Source organism: Vanessa atalanta, chromosome 26, assembly GCF_905147765.1.
Source record: "Vanessa atalanta chromosome 26, ilVanAtal1.2, whole genome shotgun sequence".
NCBI classification, from domain to species: Eukaryota; Metazoa; Arthropoda; class Insecta; order Lepidoptera; family Nymphalidae; genus Vanessa; species Vanessa atalanta.
In genome coordinates, this window is record NC_061896.1 from 7,846,730 (window position 1) to 7,868,449 (window position 21,720).

The 21,720-nt window shown below is 32.5% G+C and overlaps 1 protein-coding gene across 1 annotated transcript in view; it reads left to right on the forward strand.

Moving 5' to 3' along the window:
- The window catches only part of LOC125074068 (protein stum-like), a 40,105-nt gene extending 18,557 nt beyond the window's left edge, over nucleotides 1–21,548 (forward strand). Inside the window, exons 2-10 of the mRNA XM_047685292.1 lie at nucleotides 7,521–7,648; nucleotides 7,897–10,186; nucleotides 15,225–15,528; nucleotides 15,989–16,215; nucleotides 16,332–16,458; nucleotides 19,188–19,314; nucleotides 19,604–19,684; nucleotides 19,856–19,969; nucleotides 20,967–21,548. Of these exons, the coding sequence (XP_047541248.1) occupies nucleotides 7,521–7,648; nucleotides 7,897–10,186; nucleotides 15,225–15,528; nucleotides 15,989–16,215; nucleotides 16,332–16,458; nucleotides 19,188–19,314; nucleotides 19,604–19,684; nucleotides 19,856–19,969; nucleotides 20,967–21,046 (3,478 nt within the window). The 3' untranslated portion in view covers nucleotides 21,047–21,548. The remainder of the gene's footprint in view (nucleotides 1–7,520; nucleotides 7,649–7,896; nucleotides 10,187–15,224; nucleotides 15,529–15,988; nucleotides 16,216–16,331; nucleotides 16,459–19,187; nucleotides 19,315–19,603; nucleotides 19,685–19,855; nucleotides 19,970–20,966) is intronic.
- The last annotated feature ends 172 nt before the right edge of the window (nucleotides 21,549–21,720 follow it).

Below are 21,720 nucleotides of genomic sequence, written 5' to 3' on the forward strand. Positions count from 1 at the left end.
GTAAATACAAAGGTCTTTTTGTATCAATTCAACAATGTGTATTTAAATGTGCATTGAACACAAATATATTTGACGTAGGCTTTCAATTAAAGAAAACAAGCCCAAGGTTACAGTAATCATTATTTCATACTCATCCCGCGCGTCGATGAATCATTCCCATCATCTGTTACGATACGCCTACATCCCTACAACTATTGTTCGATTACACAACAAATTATAATTTATGTAACGATTCAATGCAGGCGATAATGTCTATTGATATTAGCATAACGACTTTCTTTTATAAACAAACTAGCGACCCGCCCCGGCTTCGTACGGATGCAATGCTGATAGTAAATATACTACAGAATGTCATTATATACCTACAACCTTCGCAGCTTTTTTGTCATTAGACAATAAAAACAGCTTTATCTCTGCATTTAAAATCTGTGATCTCTTCGCAACTTCGTAAGCGCAAAAAATGTGTTTATTTACGACACCTCTTAAATTATCAATGTTTCTCTACTATATTGTAAATTTATTATACATATAAAACTTCCCCTTGAATCAATCTATTAAAAAAAAACACTATCATAATCCGTTGCGTAGTTTTAAAGATGTAAGCATACATAGGACAGACAGCGGTAAGCGACTTTGTTTTATACTATGTAATTATCTCTACACAATTATTTTATTTACTTCGCTAAAACGTCAATCTTGGGCGCTAGTTCCACTCACAAATTGTCACGTTATTGCAATCGAATCGAATGCCCCTGGATCCGCCATTGACTGTACACAATACATGGACTATAAATCTTATTATATTTTATTGGATGTAAGTCTTAATCCTCTGGTTATAGAATATAATTTTATTATATGCCCATGCCTCATTCCGCCAACCCGCATTGGAGCAGCGTGGTGGAATATGCTCCAAACCTTCTCCTCAAAGGAGAGGAGGCCTTTATCCCAGCAATGGGACATTTACGGGCTGCTAATGCTAAAAATATGCCCATGACCATGTTTCGGAAGAGATAGCATATTGGTTAAATATTATAAGTAGGTAATATTAATCATTTATGTTCAAATGTCTAAAATGATTTAGTCAAATAAATAATACTATACTTAAAAATATATTAATATATTTTTTATAGACACATTTTTTTAAATTTGATCTCAAAAATGAAACTTGGACCGATTTTATTTATCATGTCATCGGGGGCTGTCACTTAACATCGGATGAGCCTCCTGCCCGTTTGCCACCTATGCCATAAACCAAGTTACACATGTGATAGAATATCTTACAATACTCGTATGAGATGATGAAAGGTTTTGAAAATGGTTGTGGGTGGATATAGAGGGAGGGGACGACCAACGAAACGATGGATGGATTGTATGAAAGACGATATGGTTAGAAAGAATGTTGTGAGATGACGTCTGACAGAGAAGTATGGATGAAGAAGACATGCTGCTCCGACCCCAAAGGAAAAATGGGATAAGGGCAGGAGGATGATGACTCGTATGAGGTGAATTATAAATAAAAATTAAGCAATCATGTACTTAGTTCAATACTCGACCGGATTTCGAATTTGAAACCCAAGAAGTATTAAGACAGGCGTCATTATCCAAAAAGTAATCCAATATTAGAGTAAGTACTAAGTAAATATTTTAACACAATTACAAAAGGTTTTTTTATTACCGGTTCTTCTCAGGTGGTATTTTCTATTTGACAATAACTAAATCGTGATCTGTGGTCTTATAAGAACGCATCGGATCGGTATCATTAAAATATATAAAATTTGACGTAGTATGATTGGACAATTGGAATTTATGAGAAAACCTAGAGAATTTAGATATTGAATAACGAAAATTCGAATATCGAAAAGTTTGAATTAATCTATTTACTCACACGCTTGAAATTCACCATCTGAATTAAATTGTATTTATTTACTTTAAATGATCTAATAATTATTGACTGATATAAATAAGGATCTAGCACCAAGTTGATGCTAATAACAAGAAAAATGCCGTCTACGATTCATCAATTTCCCATATTCGTGTTAAAATAAGTTTTACGGTTAAGGTATCTTATTACACTTAGAGGAATTACGGCCATGGCTAATTATAACGTTTCCCAGAACGTACTGATTGGCCTAAAACATAAGTAACAGCGATTTAACTGGCTATGAAAACATCCCAAAGATTTGTAAATATTTGTCCTCAGAATTGTAAGAAGGTTTACAGCTTATAACTCCATTCTGATTGCGAGTTGATGGATCATTACTATAAATATACTTATCAATAGAGTTACAGGACATTTCTAAACATATATATTAGAGGAAATAAATTTGTATATTTTATTCGTGTCATGTGCTACCTCTGTGATTAACTGGAATAATTGCTTAGTGGCTTATACTAATAATTGAAACAAACAATTTCATCATTTAAAATACAATATTTAACAAACACAAACTCTTCTGCTTCTCGACTGCAAAGAGTCAGTAACCCCACTGTGGGGCAATGTATACAGTTTAAAAACAAGATCCCAGAAAGCTTCAAAATTAATTCTTCTTTCTTGAAGCTTCTAGCTGACTGAATTTTTTTTACCGGTTTTTCTCAGGTGGTTGCTTTTTCATCTGACAATAAATAAGTAGCTAATTGTAATGTTTATTGGCTAAAAGATTTTAATTTGACTTGTTTATATACCACATAGTCATTGTGTATTTCGTGATATTACCTACTCATCAAGGTTTTTTTTTATAAATTGAAATTTCGTATTTTTTGCTACATAACTTATTTACTCATTTAAATATTTAATTATTACTATATTTTATTCTTTCATCGACAGGAAAAAAAAATATATGTTATGTTAAGTTGTATCACATATATATATATATATATATATGCCACAACATCATGAATCTCACGACCCACTCCGCTAGTTCCTATAACCTATACCAACTCTTATAACCAGCGACGCATAAATTGCGAGAGTGTCCATACGACAATGGTTACCCATAATGCTATGGTTTCTTTTATTGTATCGTTACGTAAGCATTTTAAAAAATCGACGTACGAGTTTTTGTGGCAAATAAACTCGCTGTTGGCTTCTCGAGGTCTATGTCGATATCGTTGCAAACAAGACGATTCGAAGGTCTAAATGAGCTGTGATGCGCTCGCCTTATTTTTCTGTAAATTATATCGTAGTGAAAGAAAAGGATAAATAATGGGGATATCATCTTGACTGAACTGTCAAAAATGCCAATCTCAACGGAGACCAGTGGGCTGCGCAGGAGATAGCAATGTGCACAAGTGTGTCGGAAAACTCACGAGCACTCTCTATCGTTATCAGTCCAGGGCCCTGCACTGACTGCGTTTATATTATCTTCAAAGCAAGGGATTGCCTTCATTTGGGTACTATAGGCTTAACATTTAATTGATTTGATCCGGGGTTAACCCGAATTCCTCAGTATCTGCAACCTATTAACCTAGCCACTAGACCAACGATGTTTTTCTTTTTATGGCATTGCTTGGCGGACGAGCATATGGGCCACCTGATGGTAAGTGGTCACCACCGCCCATACACAAAGGCGCTGTAAGAAATATTAACCATTCCTTACATCACCCATGCGCCACCAGCCTTGGGAACTAAGATGTTATGTCCCTTGTGCCTGTGTTACACTGTAAATAAACATATAAATATTGATAAATATAATCCCAATGGTCGAATTTGAGACACTATTATTGTACAGAAGTGTATGCCCAAAGTGCTACAGTCCCATGGAATCCAGCATAATATTCATTTTTTTAGTATTATAACTTGCAATACAAACTCTAGATATGAATCCTACATACTTAATAATAATAAAGATAGTTTTATGAATGAATAAAATATTAAATAGTTTACAAATAACAGATCCGATAAATCGAACAATAACAATTGTTATAAAACAAATATGTATTCATTATTATATTAATTTATACATTTTTTTCCTTCTTGCATGGATATGTTAATAATACACTCTTATACAATATATGAACAGACAATATTACATTTAAAAACATACTGTACATGTTTAAAAGGAGATATATACAAGACTATGAAATTCAACCCTGTCACGTCATTCGTTAAATGTAAAGACTGCGAAGCACAACCAAATTTAAAAAAAAACAACCCAAATTATAAAATACTATTATTTACCAAAATCTCCAAAATATGCTGCATCTTCTAGTATAAATTTAATGTATATTGGTTCAGTAATTATTTTAGTAAGGCATTACAAATTACTTCATTTATTATATCACTATTCAATAGTGATATATTAAATGAGGCAGAGTATTTAAATATATTATAAATTATCAGAATAACTTTACACTTTAATTACGCTAAATATAACAGGAAATATATTAAATATATATTAATAAATTACACAAGAATAGATCTAAGCGTATTTGTGAATAAAAAAAAAAACAAAAACGAAAATTGAACCATTTTCAAGTTTCGACAAATAAATTGTTACGGCATCACGTCAAGGTTTTTTCTTGACTTTAATTAAGGCCACGAAATAATATTCAAGAGCCAAAGCAATTCATACACATTTAAAATGTATATTCTGTCGTATTAAAAATCTATAAAACATTTATTATTACTTATTAATTTACATTGTTATAAATCTATATATATATATAAAATAACAAGTCCTGACTGACTGATTAATATTATTTTACAATATGTAGCCTGTAAGGCATATGACCTTTTCCGATACACAATTTTTTTTTATATTGTAGTTTAGTTTAATTTATTCCTTTCATTATTATTTTTATGATATTATTGTTTAATATTGGCTCTTTAATAGGAAATAATTATTTGTAAGGTTAAACTAGAAATAAATAAATGTAATTACTACTACTAATAATATATAAAAATATAATCTAGTTTTTTTTTTTTAGTTTAGCTTTAAGTTAGAAAAAATGATTTCATCTCTAAGTATTCAAAGATCTGTAATTGACAAATAATATTACTCAACAAATCTCTATATTGCTGTATTTGAAAAATCCACGAAGGTTTTAATAGTGTAAAAAAAGTTAGTATTACTTACATGGCCACAAGTAACATTAGGAGGAATATCTGGACGCCTGTCTTCGTAAACATAAAATAAAAGGGCTTATGTGATAAATTATTTTGTATAAATTTAACCTTTCGGTATTCTGTCCTCTCGAGGACAAATTCGTATGTATGTATATAGTCGTTAGTCGTAGTAGTTCATAAAATTAACCTATTTCTATATGTATGCACACTAGTTATAAATTCAAGGCTATTTTTGGTCCAATTTAACTGCCCGTTCCAATTTCTGAAGCACTTCATAAAAAAAGCGGCCATGTGCGAGTCAAATACGACCATGAAGGGTTCCGTAGCAGCAAGTAACAAAGTTTATGTATATGAAATTAAATATTTTTTTTATATTTGAGTTGATTGAATGAAAGGTAAATTGCGGTTTTCGATTTCGATGACGTATTAAAAAAAACTACTTACTAGTATGGGGAACTCCAAAATTTATTCTTTTTGTTCTATTTCTGTGTGAAAATCTTAATGTGGTTCACAGAATACATCTATTTACCAAGTTTCAAGAGAATAGTTCTTATAGTTTCGGAAAAAAGAGGCTGTGACATGAGGACGAACAGACAAACAGACTAGACGAATCTATAACGGTTCCGTTTTTGCCATTTGGCTACGGAACCCTAAAAACGGACTTAACCGGGTTATTATAGCGAAATTCGCTAACTTGTTTCGTTACGTTGTTTGATAGCGAATAATTCACATTATAATTCTTACTAAAAGATTACTCAATTTTGGTGATGTTTGTATGGAGGTGTACACCGAAATCACCCCTAGTTACCTTTGCTCACAGACGTTGGTACTTTTAAAAGTGTAAGCTGATCCAACTCACTTCATGAATGATTATATAAATTACAAAAAGAGGTCCGATATGATATTCTAGCATATGACACTTGATACCATTTGACACCTCTATTGCTGAATACGGCTGTACGGGATAGTAGGGATGTTGTTGTTATATGCACTCCTAAATTAAGTTTATATCTTATTTGGAGGGGAATAGAAACTTTTGCATGGGTTTGCATTTGCAATAACCTTTTTAAAATAAAAACTTACTTTTAAAATATGTCTTAATTTTTAATTTTATGGTTGGTTTCATCTCAAAAATATTTATGTCAAAAATGTTTCCGTCGTTTACATTTTAGATGTAAAATAATGTACATATTATGACAATTCGTTAAAAAATCCAAAGAAATTTTTAATAATTTTTTTTTAATAATATTCAAGAATAAAATAACTTTGATTAAATACAACTTAATCTAATTTTATGAGTCACTACAGCTTAAATAGTATTTTAACTATATTTATCTTATGTAAGCGAACTTATTTCTTTTGAAAATTAATTCTTTAAACCATAAAATGCAACATAAGCCGGATAAAAACCAAGTAATGTATAATTATTTATATATATTTATGTATATAATTGTTTTCGATAATTAGTAAAAAAAAAAGATTATAATATTTAAATTCCAAATATAAAACTTCGCCTTAGCGATGTTCGAAATGGAACCCGCTAAGCCCCCTTACAAACGAAGGTCAGTATTGAGTTACACACTTTTTGAATTAGGTTACATGAGGGTGAAATGCGGGGTCAGTTAATAATGTTGTTCGATTGTAATGAAATTATTATTTACTACGTTACATGTTGCATAATAAGGTTAAGTTAATGTAAATACATATATATGTCCAAATTTTAATAACAAATACATTTTGTGTTAAGAAATCTCTCAGATATAGTCATTTTTTACATTTTTACATTAACAGCCTGTAAATTTCCCACTACTGGGCTAAGGCCTCCTCACCTCTCCCTTCAAGGAGAAGGTTTGGTGCATATTCTACCACACTGCTCCAATGCGGGTTGTTAGAATACACATGTGGCAGAATTCCGTTTCAGAAATTAGACACATGCCGGTTTCCTCACGATGTTTTCCTTCACCGCCGAGCACGAGATGAATTATAAACACAAATAAAGCACATGAAAATTCAGTAGTGCTTGCCTGGGTTGGAACTCGAAATCATCGGCTAAGATGCACGCGTTCTAACCACTGGGACATCTCGGCTCAGACATAGTCAGCCCGCGTTAATTAATACTCCCATCCACTTTTCATGCACCTTACAATGAATTTATTTGTTCTTCAAACCAGCTTATATAGTTACTAAAATTATATCTTTATATAGTATCTGAAGTTGTGTGAAATGTCAAAATGTGATATGCGAACATTGATTATAATGATTATAAAATTTAAAGGACACGCGTATCAAAATGGCGTGTAACCGTCGCGGTCGGTTGTTAACATTTCAGGTGTGAGATATTGCATTTTTTTAATCATTTCTGCAATGAAACTATATTCAAAGTCGAGAAATGGACACGGTTTTTATACATATATTGCAATATAATTAATCCAATAACATTCTTTTTACCTTCCAGAGTGGTGTCGACGTCAAAGCGAAAAGGTGAAACATCTTTTGCGATCATCGCCGAACCTTCCTCTCGCCCCACCAGCCCCAAGTCGCTTCCAGTTGAAATCCGGCCTGGCAGAGTCTCACCATTTAAAGGTTCGTTATATAAAGTAGACGAATTAGTTTCAATTTGCAATAAAATATCTGGACCGATTGAGTGTGTAATTGATTCTAAATGATCTGAATATATATATATATATATATATATATATATATATATATATATATATATATATATATATATATGTAATACTTTTTTCATTATTATTACGTTTTATGTTGATTACTACATAATACTATATATGACGTAAACACAAACGACTTAATCTAAACTATCTTTTTAGGTCGAGGCTTTAGAGAAGAGACATCAAGACACAATACACCAAAAACCTCAGCTGCCAATTCCCGATCGAATTCTCCTTCAAGAAGACGAACGAACTCATTATCACGAATCGATAAGATGGCAACGACGGCCACTATGTTACCGCCACCACCTGCGCATAGACCGCCAAGAGACTTCCTCAAAGAAAATATGGAGGAAATTAGGGAACTAAGTGAATTAAACAGAGAAAAGAATGAAGCTGAAGCAGAAAAAAAGAAAAGGGATGAAGAAATTGCTTTACTGAAAGAAATGGGTATATTAGATAAAAAGGGAGAGGTCAAGAGTGGAGTTAATTCGAGATCTAATTCACGGAGTAATTCACCACCTAAAATAAATATGAGATCCAGATCAAACTCACCGTCAGCGATATTACATTATGAAAATATACCAAGAGGAAGTTCTGAGTATCTCAACAAAGATGATGGAGCTCCAAAACCTGTACCACATAGGTCCCGATTAAGATCAATATCAAAGTCTCAACCTCAATCAAATAATGGATCACCGAAAAATTCCAAAATACCAAAGCGACAGAACTCCGTCTCCCCGTCCAGAAGCAATTCAAGACAATCTTTAGACAGAAATTTAAATCGCAATCAAAGATATATGTCTAACAGCACTAGCAGTATACATGAAACAATAAGGATAGGAAGTCAAGTTCATGATAAAAGAACAAGTCAAAGCACTCAGCATCTGAGCATTTCTCCATCGCATATAAAAGGCAAGCCACCGATTTCACCTGGAAAGAGCGGACCGCCGCCTTCGAATAAATCAATTAATCCGAAAAGGTTATCTCCAATAGTTGGTACACCAAACAAAAGTCCAATTGAAGATACCAAGCCTGGATCCGCCAAAGCACCAACTAGAACTACTCCAGCAGCTCGAAAGACTGCGAAGACGGCTGGTGCTACACCTGCTACCTCTAGATTAAATTCTAGACAACCTAGCAGTACTACCAGTCGGGATCCCAGTCCAGACAAAAGAAAAGGGCCAGTTAAAAGTGTTACAAAACCTAGTAATGGTACTGCAAAGCCGATATCAAGGACAACAAGTACTCGAACAACACAAAAACCTCCTGTGTCAAATAAAGTAGAAACTAAAAAACCAGTTAGTCGAACAAACAGTGTAAAAAATTTAAGTAGAGTACCAAGTTCAAAGACGCTTAACGAGAAACCTCCTTTAAGTAGGCAAGCTAGTAAAAAGGATCTTTCAGAAAAGTCTAAATCAACGGGGAAAATAAATGAAACAGGTACTAAGAAAAGTACTGTGGAAAAAAAAATATCAAAAAAGACTGACGAGATTAAAAATGTAGATATTGTAAAAAAACAGAAGAAAGCTGAAGAAAATACGGCAGATGCAAATGTTGGTGAGGAGATTATAAAACATGATAACGGAACCCAATACGATAAATTGACAAACGAAAAGGGTGAACTTGTAATTCTAACTAAGAAAAATATTGTTTCTATGACTACAGCGGCAATCACATCTCAACCTTTAGAAGTTGTCACAACAGTAACCAATCAACTACCGGCGACTTTTGAAAAGGCTAGGGAAAAAGGAATATTTGATAGTTTGAATTCAAAAGATTCTTTAGTAGATAAAGAAGAAGAAATAGAAGATAAAACAGACAAAGAAGAAAAAAAGCCAGTAAAGTCTAAAACAAATCAAGAAAGAACAATTTTTACTGAAGATCATGTAAGACTTAGACCATTGCAACCGCCCTACAACAACCCACAAGTAGAGAGAGTTAAGCAAAAGATTGACAGTATATTGAAAGAGCCTGAAATATCTACAGAAAATATTCTTGCCGCTGCTAAAGCCAAGGAAGCAAAAGAGGTTGCCGAAACAGCAAGAAGCGCTTCAAGAGACGTCAAAAACAATCTTCAAAAACAAGCTTCTGATAAATTATCCGAAGCACAGGACAAAATTAAAAAATCTGAAGAAATGAGTTCGGAAATTCGTACAGAAGCGGCGAAAATCGTTGACAGCATTATGACACCTGTCGAAGAACCAAAAGATATAATAGAAAAATCAAAAGATATTAAGACTATAGAACCAATTGTGACAGTGGTTAATGAGAAGAAAAATGCGGTAAAAACTGAAATAGTTGAGAAAATAAATGAAACTTTGGTACAAGGTGGACCTGAATTGGAAGTTCTTAGTTCGAATCTTTCAACACCTGGTGCAGAGAACATGACGTTACACAGTAAAGCAGCCAAAGGAAGTGCATCTGACAAGTCTCATAGTAATGGAGGGTAAGTTATATCATCAAAATATTTTTTTAAACATTAGAGTAATTAAATATTGAGGTCGGTCAGAGTTAACTTTATGTTTACCTTCCAAACCAATTTTGCCTACGGCCATCATAATTTCGCTGGTGACAAAGGAGATGGTGCAAAAGTGTGTGCACTATCAAATTCAGGTATACTGTATTACCTGATGGACTGTGGCACGATAGTGACGCTGCCAACTTCTCATCTCGGAAAATTTATTAACACAGCAGACTAACCGAACAAAGTCAAAACTAGCCTCTACGAGGCATAAGGACTTGTGGCTAACTTGATTTAATTATTTATTGGCACAAAAAACTTAACATAGAGATATAATTACACCCAATGATGACTATACATATACCAATACATAGAAACGACGTATTTAAGCATAAAAATGCACGCTAACATTTAAATAGGCCAAAGAAGAATGTTTTGTACATTAGATGACAGTTCGATCCTATAACACTATGCACATGACCTACATTTTCCAGGAAGGAGTAAAGGTAGAAACAAACATATTAAAAAATTCGATTCCCTTTAGCTAATAGCTCCATTACATATTGCACTACAAACAGTTCTTGTTTATACAACTTCATTTATAATACAACATTATCCTAAAAAGAAGCCTGCAAATGTCTCACTAGGACAAGGCCTCCCTTTCCTTTAAGGGAAAATTTTGGAGCTTATTCGACCACGCATCTTCAATATTGGATCGCAACATTATCCAGCTCAACTACGTATATTCACTTTAATTTTACTCCCTAAAACAACTTTGCCAATAAACAAAACGTTACCAACAACAAATCCAATTATTTACATTGAATATCTCGACCAATTATGTTACGTCATTATAAAGTTTCAAGTCAAAGATTTATTTGTTTTTGGTTATATATTGAATAATTCATTTACTGGATTGAATATTTTAAATTATTAAACTGCACTTTACGAATAAGTATCGTCTTTACTTGTCCTTAACTAAAAATTAATGGCTTAAAAAGCTTAGTTACCATTCTCTAGAACTGTTAACGCAAGTTTTATTTAGAACATTTCGAAGCAACGACAGTAATGTTATTACTTTCACACAATAATTGTAATATTTATTCAAACCGCAACCCGACACTATCAGCAGTAAACGGTGAAAACTGATCAAAATCGCTCGGGGAATACTTTCTTTACATTATATTCTTCAAGGCAAAGTGTGTATTGTTTGAAACCACAATATGAAAGTAAATTTAGTTTACTTTTGATATACAATTGTCTGCATTTTTAATATAAAGTAAGCAAGAAGTGCGAAACACAGTACGACGGACATCCGAGGAACTTACTAAAGCGGATGATTGTAGTTTTTTTTTTTTTTAATTTTTATCTTGATCTTACGTACCTTTCATCCTACTTGGTTTCAAATCACAAATGTAAAATATTAAAAAAAAAAAACAAGTCAATAAACAAATAGTATAATGTTTTTTTTTTTTTAATTTTGACTAAAAAAGTCCAAAATATTAAGACAAGGTTTCCTAAATATGAGACAGAAACATTTTTATAAGCATATGACATATATCGAAATTGTTAAGGCTTATATTTAAACATAATTTTATAAGGTAAAGCTATTTTGGCGTTTGTTAAACATCAAAAATTAATCTTCAAAATGCAGATGTGCTGACGCCATCAAATGACAAATGCCGTCTGTTAAGAATATTCTTCGTTTTGTCTTACATTATGTATGCATTGTTACCGTCAAAACTCTATCTACGAAAATCAAAAAGTACATCGAATTATGAGCTTTATGTCCATATAAATAAGAAGAAGAATTCGGACAACGGTCAGTATCGAGCGGGTGCTGGCGTGACCACCTTCCCTATTAACATACTATTTCTAGGGTTGTATGATTTCTGATTTAAGAAAATACAAAATTTTGTCATCCAAAAATAACAATAATTTGCTTGTTATCCGCCTGGGATAACAAAAATACTCTCCTTTACTGAGTAGATTCACTCTCATAGTACGCTAGGATTATAAGAAATACAAATAACCTACAAAATCTCCATCAACACTTATTAAAATACAATTTCCTTTTTTACATATTCGAAGCCCCACATCGGGTGCCATATCAAATAACATTCATGTTTATTTAACTCACTGTATGTATATCATCTGTATATGATGTATATCATCTCACTTACACTGATAATAAATGTCAACTTAAATCGTACATACAGAGGCTTAATGTTTACAGAGCAAGCTCACTTCATACTAGAAGAAAAATGAACGATATTATCTTTCTTTACAAGCTAATTCATGGGCTGATTGACTCGTCCGATATCCTGCAATGCATACAATTTTCCATCCACCGTTCAATCGCCTGCCCAACTCTGGGACCTTGACCACTCGCCTTTATACTAATTATGATATATTTGTCGACCGTTCTGTAGCCTTATTAAAGATAGTTTTAAAAAAATATTTCAATAGATTAAATAACTTAAATAAAAAAAAGTATGCTTGGTCTCTGCTGCTATAATGGACTAGACGCTAATAATTGGTACTTAATACTAAACGCATGCCGTGTCTACATCATGAAAAATGTAATCATGTGTATTTTTGTGATTGTCATTTTGTTTTGTAGACCTATGAACATAAAAAATAAAAAAAAATCGCACATTTGGATTATTTCATTCGTAATTACAACACTTATTGAATTTTGATTACAAGTCCTCCAGGATTCTTCTGTGAGATAGATTACTTTACGTGGTTATGTGCATACGTATTCTCATATCCATTCTTATTGAATGGTGATATCCTACACTTTCATCAAAAGTTGGTAGAGATCAAAGTGTTTAATCATTAATATTTAGTACGCTGTGGACGATTCCTCAAAGATAAAGAAATAAAGATAAGATACTACGAAACAAACTAGTCATGTCCATTCCTAACAAAATGTTAAAAAAAGGTCTATTTAAAATCGTACTTAATCATCATATTCCTAAAATTTAAATTCCATTCGATGCCGCTGCATGAAAATAATAAAATGCATTTTTTTACATAGCTTCATATCAAACTTTTTTATCAATCCAATTATTGGGAAGAGCCTCGTAACTGGCTTAGGATTAATCTATTCAATAACAAAATTCGAAGAAATTCCAACACTTTACCAAGTATCGATAGATTCAACGATCATTGTATACGTAGAAAAGCGGGTTAACGTAATTTACGATGAATTACTTACCAATATCCCAATTTCCGTTGCGTATAATATCGACGTTTAATTTTCGCCAACCCTATTACATTATGCTACAGTTATGGCGTCTGAAAAATAACTTGAGTTAATTAAATAACAATTCGTTAACCTCGTTAGTAACCTTCGGTATGTAATTTTTGAGACAATTGATTTAAATTGATCAAAAATAAAATAAACGAAATTTCAATAATAATTAAAAAAAAAACTTAAAGAATTTTATTTAAAAAGTAGCACAAATGCAAATATCTTATATATATATATATGTTTACGAATTTTTAAAGCTTTTAATTAAAAATATTAGTGGTCTTAAAAACATTGACTTTCTCGAAGCATTGTCTTGCATAATTTCATGCATTGCGATCCATTCCGGTCGAAAACTGTAGAAACTATGCAATCTTGAGACAGACACGAGGATAAGAGTTCTTCGTTTAACTAAAGAACACTACCATTTTCCATGTAGTTAACCAATATAAAAAAATAGTGCAAATACTATGAGGTTAAATAGCTGTTAAAGGATGTTTTTATTGGAAAAATTTACACCTAAGTTTTCATTTACGGGATTATATCCGTATAATTAGGTTTTAAAAGTGCTTCTTTAATCCTTCTTAAATATAGCATATTTTGATTTTATATTTAAAAAAAATTAAACTCATAAAAAAGTGAATCAAAAATATCACAATGAATACACCAAAAACATAGTGTTTTACAGTAAGTTTATTTAATGTTACCCCGCATTACCCTAATTTCAGTTTCGTTTCACGTAAGCTATTTAACAATTTCTTTACCTTAATAGATCGCATAGCACTCGATACGACCCTTAACACGACCCTTTAAGAATTAGTTCACGCTAGTCTGACCTCGGCCGCCTCCGCCACGCGTCGTTCTTGCTACAGAAAATGGCGCGAAATTTTGACAATGACGTTTGAAAATGTGTTATCTGTGGAATGTTTGACGTAAATTTCAACGTTAAATTTGACCAAGAAATATGTGTACTATAAATTAATTTGATAAAAGTGTGTGCTAAGACATGATACATAACAGAACAGTCTACATATTGCCAAATGAATTGTTGCCAAAGCGGTACGACAACGATGGGTAACATTTTCTATTTAAATAAATTTCGTATTTTCGTTCAAAATTTAATTTAAAAGGTAACCTTGAGAAAAAAGTCGTATTTCAACTCACAAACTTAATGAAATTTACATGATCTTGATGCTTAAAGTTGATTATAATTGTGATGTGATTTAAAATTATCTTTCAATGTATTTTTACTTCTAGATACGGTGGCAAAGCTGAACTCTTGAGGTAATTTATGAATGGGAATTATGCATGTGAAATAATCAAATATACTAAAACCCAGACCAAAAAAAAAATTGTTTTTTTTAAAAAATAAAAATAAAAATTGAGTTTCGTCTTCCGAGTAAGTAATTTAAAGCCCCCCCCCCCCCTCAAGTGTGCCCCACACTTGTTCTACACAAGTCAAGATATTTGATGTACCTTTAATATTGTTGTGTAACCTTATATAAATAAAATAGTTCGACGCAACCTTTACTCATCGTATCCCTAATGATATAGCGCCTATACTTTCATATAATGAGTCTAGGTTTAGACTAGGTACGTGCCAGAACTATTCACTAATGGCTATTCAAATTATAATATAATTAATAACTACTGACATTTATGACCTCATACAGGCATTATTTATACATAGGTACATACATATAAAAAAAAGTGAAATTAATACAAAATACATTTTATTTAAACAGAATTATTGTCCAACTTCACCAGATTCCCACAGAGCACAAGCACCACTCCAAAACCTCCCCCGAGAGCTCATCGAGATCAAAAGGACAAAAGTCCCCAATCTGAAGAAATCACCGATCAGGTGCCACCACCGAAAACAAACATATGCTCTCGATTAATGAGCAAATGCAAGGCAAAGTGCTGTCCTTGCTGCGCCAAGGCACAAGATGAAGAAGATACAGAAATGGAGGACCAGTTAGAACCGGTGGAAAAGAAGAAGTTTTGGAAAGATATGAACTGTTGTAAAAAGAAAGTAGCAGAGGAGGATGTGGAAATTGCAGCCGGGAAAGTGAGTATATCTTCAGATATATTGACTGAAGACGTATTATATGTCTCACTATTAGAGTAAATATATATTTAAGAAATATAACCAGTTTTAGATATAGAGAAAATTAAAATTACAAATAATAAATATGGTAATGATATATTTGCATGAGATATTGTACGTCTGTCAAGTGAAAATGGCCGTTATTAATTATTTCTTATGTTATGTTTCATATTTCAAGACATTCCTGTCATACATATACATATTTAAATGTACAATTTCTCGTAATCGTAATAATGCTTGTTTCATTTTTGCTGCGATAAAATGATTCTTAACATCATAAACTAATCGTTTCTTGATAGATTACGAATATATTATATCTGATTATATATCTAAAGACTATAGTGAATGACTCTTTAAAGGCATATTAGGAAGAGAAACAAATATTTCTATAGCATGTCAAATATTCGTAAATCTTGGTCAGGGTACAACAATTGAATTTGAACACGAAACCAAACGCAAGCGCAAGTTGCGTGACATTCTTTGCGCTTGCTGCCGCCGACGGAAAGTCAGCGACATCGAGCCTCCACAGCACGCGGAGCCCTCGCCTCCCGTCATGAGCTCAGACGTGGTCCAAGAAACAGGATGCTGTGGAAAGAAGAAGGAAATAGAGAGGAGGGACAGCATATTGAGTGATCAACCTCCGTCCATGTAAGCTCATTTATTTTGGTTTAAAGTGACTGCTAATTTGAATTAAAGTCAAATTATATGTTAATTAACTAACGTATTACTAATATTAAAGCCATATTGCAACTATATGTATACAGTTGCTGTAATAATCGCCTTGGTCAATGGATCCGCGGCGCGTGTCGAAAGCAATCGGAGCAATCCTCGAGTAGAAGAACAAGTCTATTTTCAAAAAATAAGAGTCTCTCGCCAACACTGCCACCCGAGGTAAGTCCATTTACAAAAAAGGTTCAATATCAAACAGACTTTTTTTTTTAAGAAGATCACAATTTAACTAAAACTGATTCGTCTACAAGATGATTAAACAAAACAATCATTGATGATTATTGTAATATCAAGAAATTATTCTATTTTACTGAAAACAGAAATTAGAAATCAAGAATGTTACCTTGAAATGAACAAAACTTTTTATAGCGTGTCGAAAGTGTACCGTCTACAAAAAATAAATATTCATGTTCGTTTTATTTTGTATAAATATAAATAGCGTGCACGTTTTGAGTGTATTTAGATATAACACGAAACCACACAAAAATTAAGTACATACTAATAAAAAATATGTTTAACTATATACAATGGACAAATTACCATTGTAATTGAGCAGCTTACAAAAAAAATCACAAACACTGAGATAAACATATAACCACAAACCGATTAACGCTATCACGAAAGCATATAGCAACCATGCAATTTTGATACTTGAGACTACAAATATTTCAAAGGCTATCACAATATTCGAAAATAGTACATAAATATTTATTTACATTGAGAAGCTTCAAATAAACAACTCTCTGGAGTTCATTTAGTTGTCATCCCTACAAGCAATTGCTTTAGTTCTTTACAAGTGACCCGCGACATTTCCTCAGCTTACTGTGGTCATTCGACACGCGAAGCGAGTTGACTCAATGACGAAGAATGTGATTCAACTTATAATTTACTTAATCGTTAAGAAAGTATACGTGTTACTTTCATATGAATAATAAAATGCGGAAAAAGTTTTTTTTTTCGAGTAATATATACTTACAATTAAATAATTACCAATATCAAGCTTAATTCTTTTCGCTCGTACTTCTGGGAAATTATTTTTATAAGACATTTTATATTTACTTGATTTTAATAAAAAAAAAAGATCCATTTTTGGACAAAGGACTCTTTTTCTCTTAAAGAAAAATTTTGAAGCTTATTCAACCACGATGTTCCAATGCTAGTAGATGGATATAATTATATGTGACAGAATTTTATTCGACACGTAAACCTTTCATTACGATCTTTTCGTTTGTTTCTGTGTATAAATACATTATAAGCACCAATTATGTAACTTATCTTGATTGCCGGGATTTGTACTCGTGATTATTGATGAAAACTTGTCCACTCGACAAGAACATCTTAGCTTTTATTCTTATAACACAAAAAAAAAGAGTTGGTGCCCAGCGTGGGACTAATTGTTTATACTATAACTTTAAAGAACTAATTTAAATATATTGTCGAGATAAATGTAAATAAGTTAATTTAGCGTATAGGTTCAGGTCTCCTCAGGATATTTTCTGTTTTGCTTGTAATTACACCAGCTCACTATAATAAAAATAACTATTTTCCAAAATTCTGCAAAAATTCAAATAAATTAAATAACTATTTGCGTGTTTAGTTAACCTTTTGTTTATGTGACTATATCAAGACATTAGACATTCGGCGACACTAGGCATTCTTCAGCAATATAGAGTAAAGCTTTTGAAACATATATAACGTTAAACTTTTGTACATTGAAACATGAAAATGAACCATTTGAATTAGAATGTGAATATACTTAACATTTAAAATAACCCGTATCATTCTTATTTTCGTGAAATAGTTCAAATATTTAAAACTAAATCTTTTGTAAATATTTTAGGGGTACTAATCCATACAAAGATTCCTTCAAACCCGTTCAGTATTTTCAATACTAATGGTTTAGTTCGAGTGTGCAATGTTAGCGCCCTAAAAGCGTTTTTCACGACTTAAATAGAAGATATGAAAATTTCCCAACGAATATATTTTGATATTTGATAAGAGCCGGAATAAATACCTATATTGTTATGAAAACTGCAGCAAATCCCATTCTATATCTTAAAAGATGTAGGTAATCCTAAAGGGAAAAAACGGTTGATTTGGGTATAAAATTTAAAAATAACTTCCGACAATCATTAAAAATCTTTACAAACATTTAATTACAAGTATTTTTTTCAACAGAACATTATGTCGTAACCGAAATGAACTTATTTGTATTCTATACTATATGATCTTATTTTCAAGATTACCCATACCGACAATTAGGTAGAATGAACCTTTATCTAGAGACTGCGCAATGTATAAATAAATAGGTCATTGAATAAAAGGTAACAAAGAAAATAAAATCAATATAAGTCAACAATACACAATACATGTAACACTTTTAAAACCATTACAATTTCCCCATTAGTATATTCCTAGCCTTTATAACATTAACATGTGACGGTTTGGCACGCGTGACGCGAGAGCCTTGCAACTTTATAAGAATTTTCTATGAACTATGTCTCTCAACATACCGTCGGGACGCAGTTCGCTGTCTACCGTCAGAACGACGTCGAAAATTGTCGTTACATGTGATCGTGAGCGAGACATTTTTGTCGATAGTAATGACGAGGTATTCTATTATATATTTTTTTAAAAAAGGTCGCATATTTCCTATATCTATTAATAGCGCGACTTCTCTTTGGAACCAGGGTAATTAGCTGCACGGAATCTCTTATAATTTCATATTAAAACAAAAAAAACGACAGCAAAATATCTTTGTTTATCGTTAGTTCCTACAATAACAATTCTATGGATCTTCTAAAATCTGATGATCCATAGAATAGCTTGCATGCAGCAGAGAATGTAACAAATATTTGCACGTATAGTAAATAAAGACGTACATCTCCCAGGACACTCGCAAGAAGTTAGATCCATCGCTGATCGAACACACGAGCGTGATGCGTGGTGCGATACCCGTGCTGCCGGCCGTGCTCGCCTACTTCTGTCTCCTGTGCAATATATGTGTGCCTGGACTCGGTGAGTAAATCTTGTGTATCTCTGCGTATCTGTATAGATCCGCGTGTGTGCTACCACTACCTACTACCTCTGATTTAGAAGATCTTTCATAGGATAGTACATCAAATATCTATACTTCTTAAAATATCCATGTAGACCTTTAAATAAATCGATTTAAAATATTTCCTTAATTTCGTTTCGTTTGTTTTCTCCGTCTTATAACTAAATCATTTTATTTCTTATAGCTATTTAAAAAAATATGTTTTTTTTATAAATTTGTTTATATAAAATGTAATATGACGTTTTTCAGGCACAATCTTCAGTGGCATGTTTTGTTTATGCTTTGGGATTCCCCGATTCGGCGTGCACGACGGCGCCAAGCACAGGATAGGCGAGTTTAAAGCTTTAAATAAATATTAATATTACAGTAATCATTTTTATTGTAATACAATATTTAAGTTTGGTTTTACATCGTTGATGTACTGATACAAACGATTAACTAAATAAGATAAACGTCTTACTAAGATATCTGTATAAAATGTCTCATTCCGTCCCCCTACAGGATCTTTCGTCATCAATCTGCTGGTGGGGTGTGGGCAGCTGTTCACGGTTCTCTTCTGCCTGGTGGGGTGGGGCTGGTCTGTGTGGTGGGGCGTCATCATGGTCAAGACCTCGCGTGAGTACCACATACTATTTATATTTGATAAATTATTGCTTTTAACGATACGAAGTAATTAAAATATATACCTCACTAAAATATATATATGTATATGGGTATAACTGGACATAGACAATAAATAAGAGTTTTAGTCAGTATTATCCTTACAATAATTTTGATAACTAGATACCCCGTCGGAAACATTTTCCACATACCGACCGATTCTGCTTAAGTATTAGAGATTAGAGTTTTTGGTAACCGGCATTATCTCATTATAATTTTTCACCTCTCATTTCCTCGGGTTCTATATTATTATTTCATATATTTTAGTATAGGAATATTTAAAACTTTAACTCATAAACAGATGACTAATTGTTGACGGCGGGGGGGGGGGGGGTCAGATTAATGATTTATTAAATTTATTGGCTATGTTTTTTTTCACCCTGCAAGAACCATCAGCTTAGGCTTTGCGTTGTATGTCAGTCAGTCATTTAAAAATGTCATGTAGATAAATAGGCAAAAATCAACGCAATGCTTCATTTGATTAGCTGTAAGTAAGCAACCTTGTGCACGAGTATTTGCATTACGCGACCGCCCACTGCGTTGGCCACGCAACTCAGTTATGTGGCGTTACGTGGCGTTACAGGCACGAGATGTGCGGAGTCACTGCTATTGTTGCTATATTAGGATTTGAGTTGCAATGTTTTCTAAACATGAGATCTTTTATTTAAATCTAGAAGAGATTCATGGACTAAAAATACATTTCATATTTAATTATAGCTTCTATCTCGATCTATATATAGATCTTAATTTATGAAAAGTAATTTATCGATTAACAATATTTATTTAATATAAGTTTAGTATTGAACTCGAGAAAAGCTTATGTTATTACTTAAGTTTTATGCATACATTAATATGAAAGAGGAGGAGCTCGGCCACCGCCGCCGTATGCGTCGGAGAAAGGGAAGCCAGGGCTTCAATAGAACATGAAACATATCTGATTCCCCGATTGCAGGCAAATACCGCAAGCTCAAGGCGGAGGCGGAACAGGAGGCCGAGGCGCCGCCCGTCAGCGACAACAACCACCGCGCCTAGGCCGCCCGGCTTAGGCAGACGTTTGCGCAACGAGTCGATCTAATCGTTATATAAATTGCTTACACTGTGCTGATAGAGCGTCTACAAGTTATTTGTCTATTTTCTCTGCTGTTCGAATGTGAAAACAGTTGATTCTATATTTATTTAAAATGCTTACATAAAGTTCTTAGCTGTATCCTGAACTCTTATATTTTAACGATCTACGTGATTTTCTATAAAATAAATGTACCGTAATGTTTTTGAAAAACGAGACGTAAGCGTTAATTGAGAAAGAATTATTAAAAATGGCTGTAGAAGTGACACTTGCGTCATAATTATATTATAATGCTTTATTTTGCTTTTATGGATGTAAAATAGTTATTAAATAAAATTATATACAATGTACAATAATGCATATACTCTGAATATATATATGCGTACCTTATTATTTATATATATTTTTATTATATGTGTGGGCAACACAAACATAAAAGTTAAATAAATATTTTTCTTTTTATCAACTGAGCAATAAAAGTCTGTATTAACTCCAATTTCTAATTATTGCAATAAAATAAATATGTGAAGTCAATTTTTACAATATAAATAATTTTTTAAGTAATATCGGCTAAGTTAATATATTAGGAGTGCGCTGTAAAAAATATATAAATAAAAATTAAATGATTACTTTATAAAAC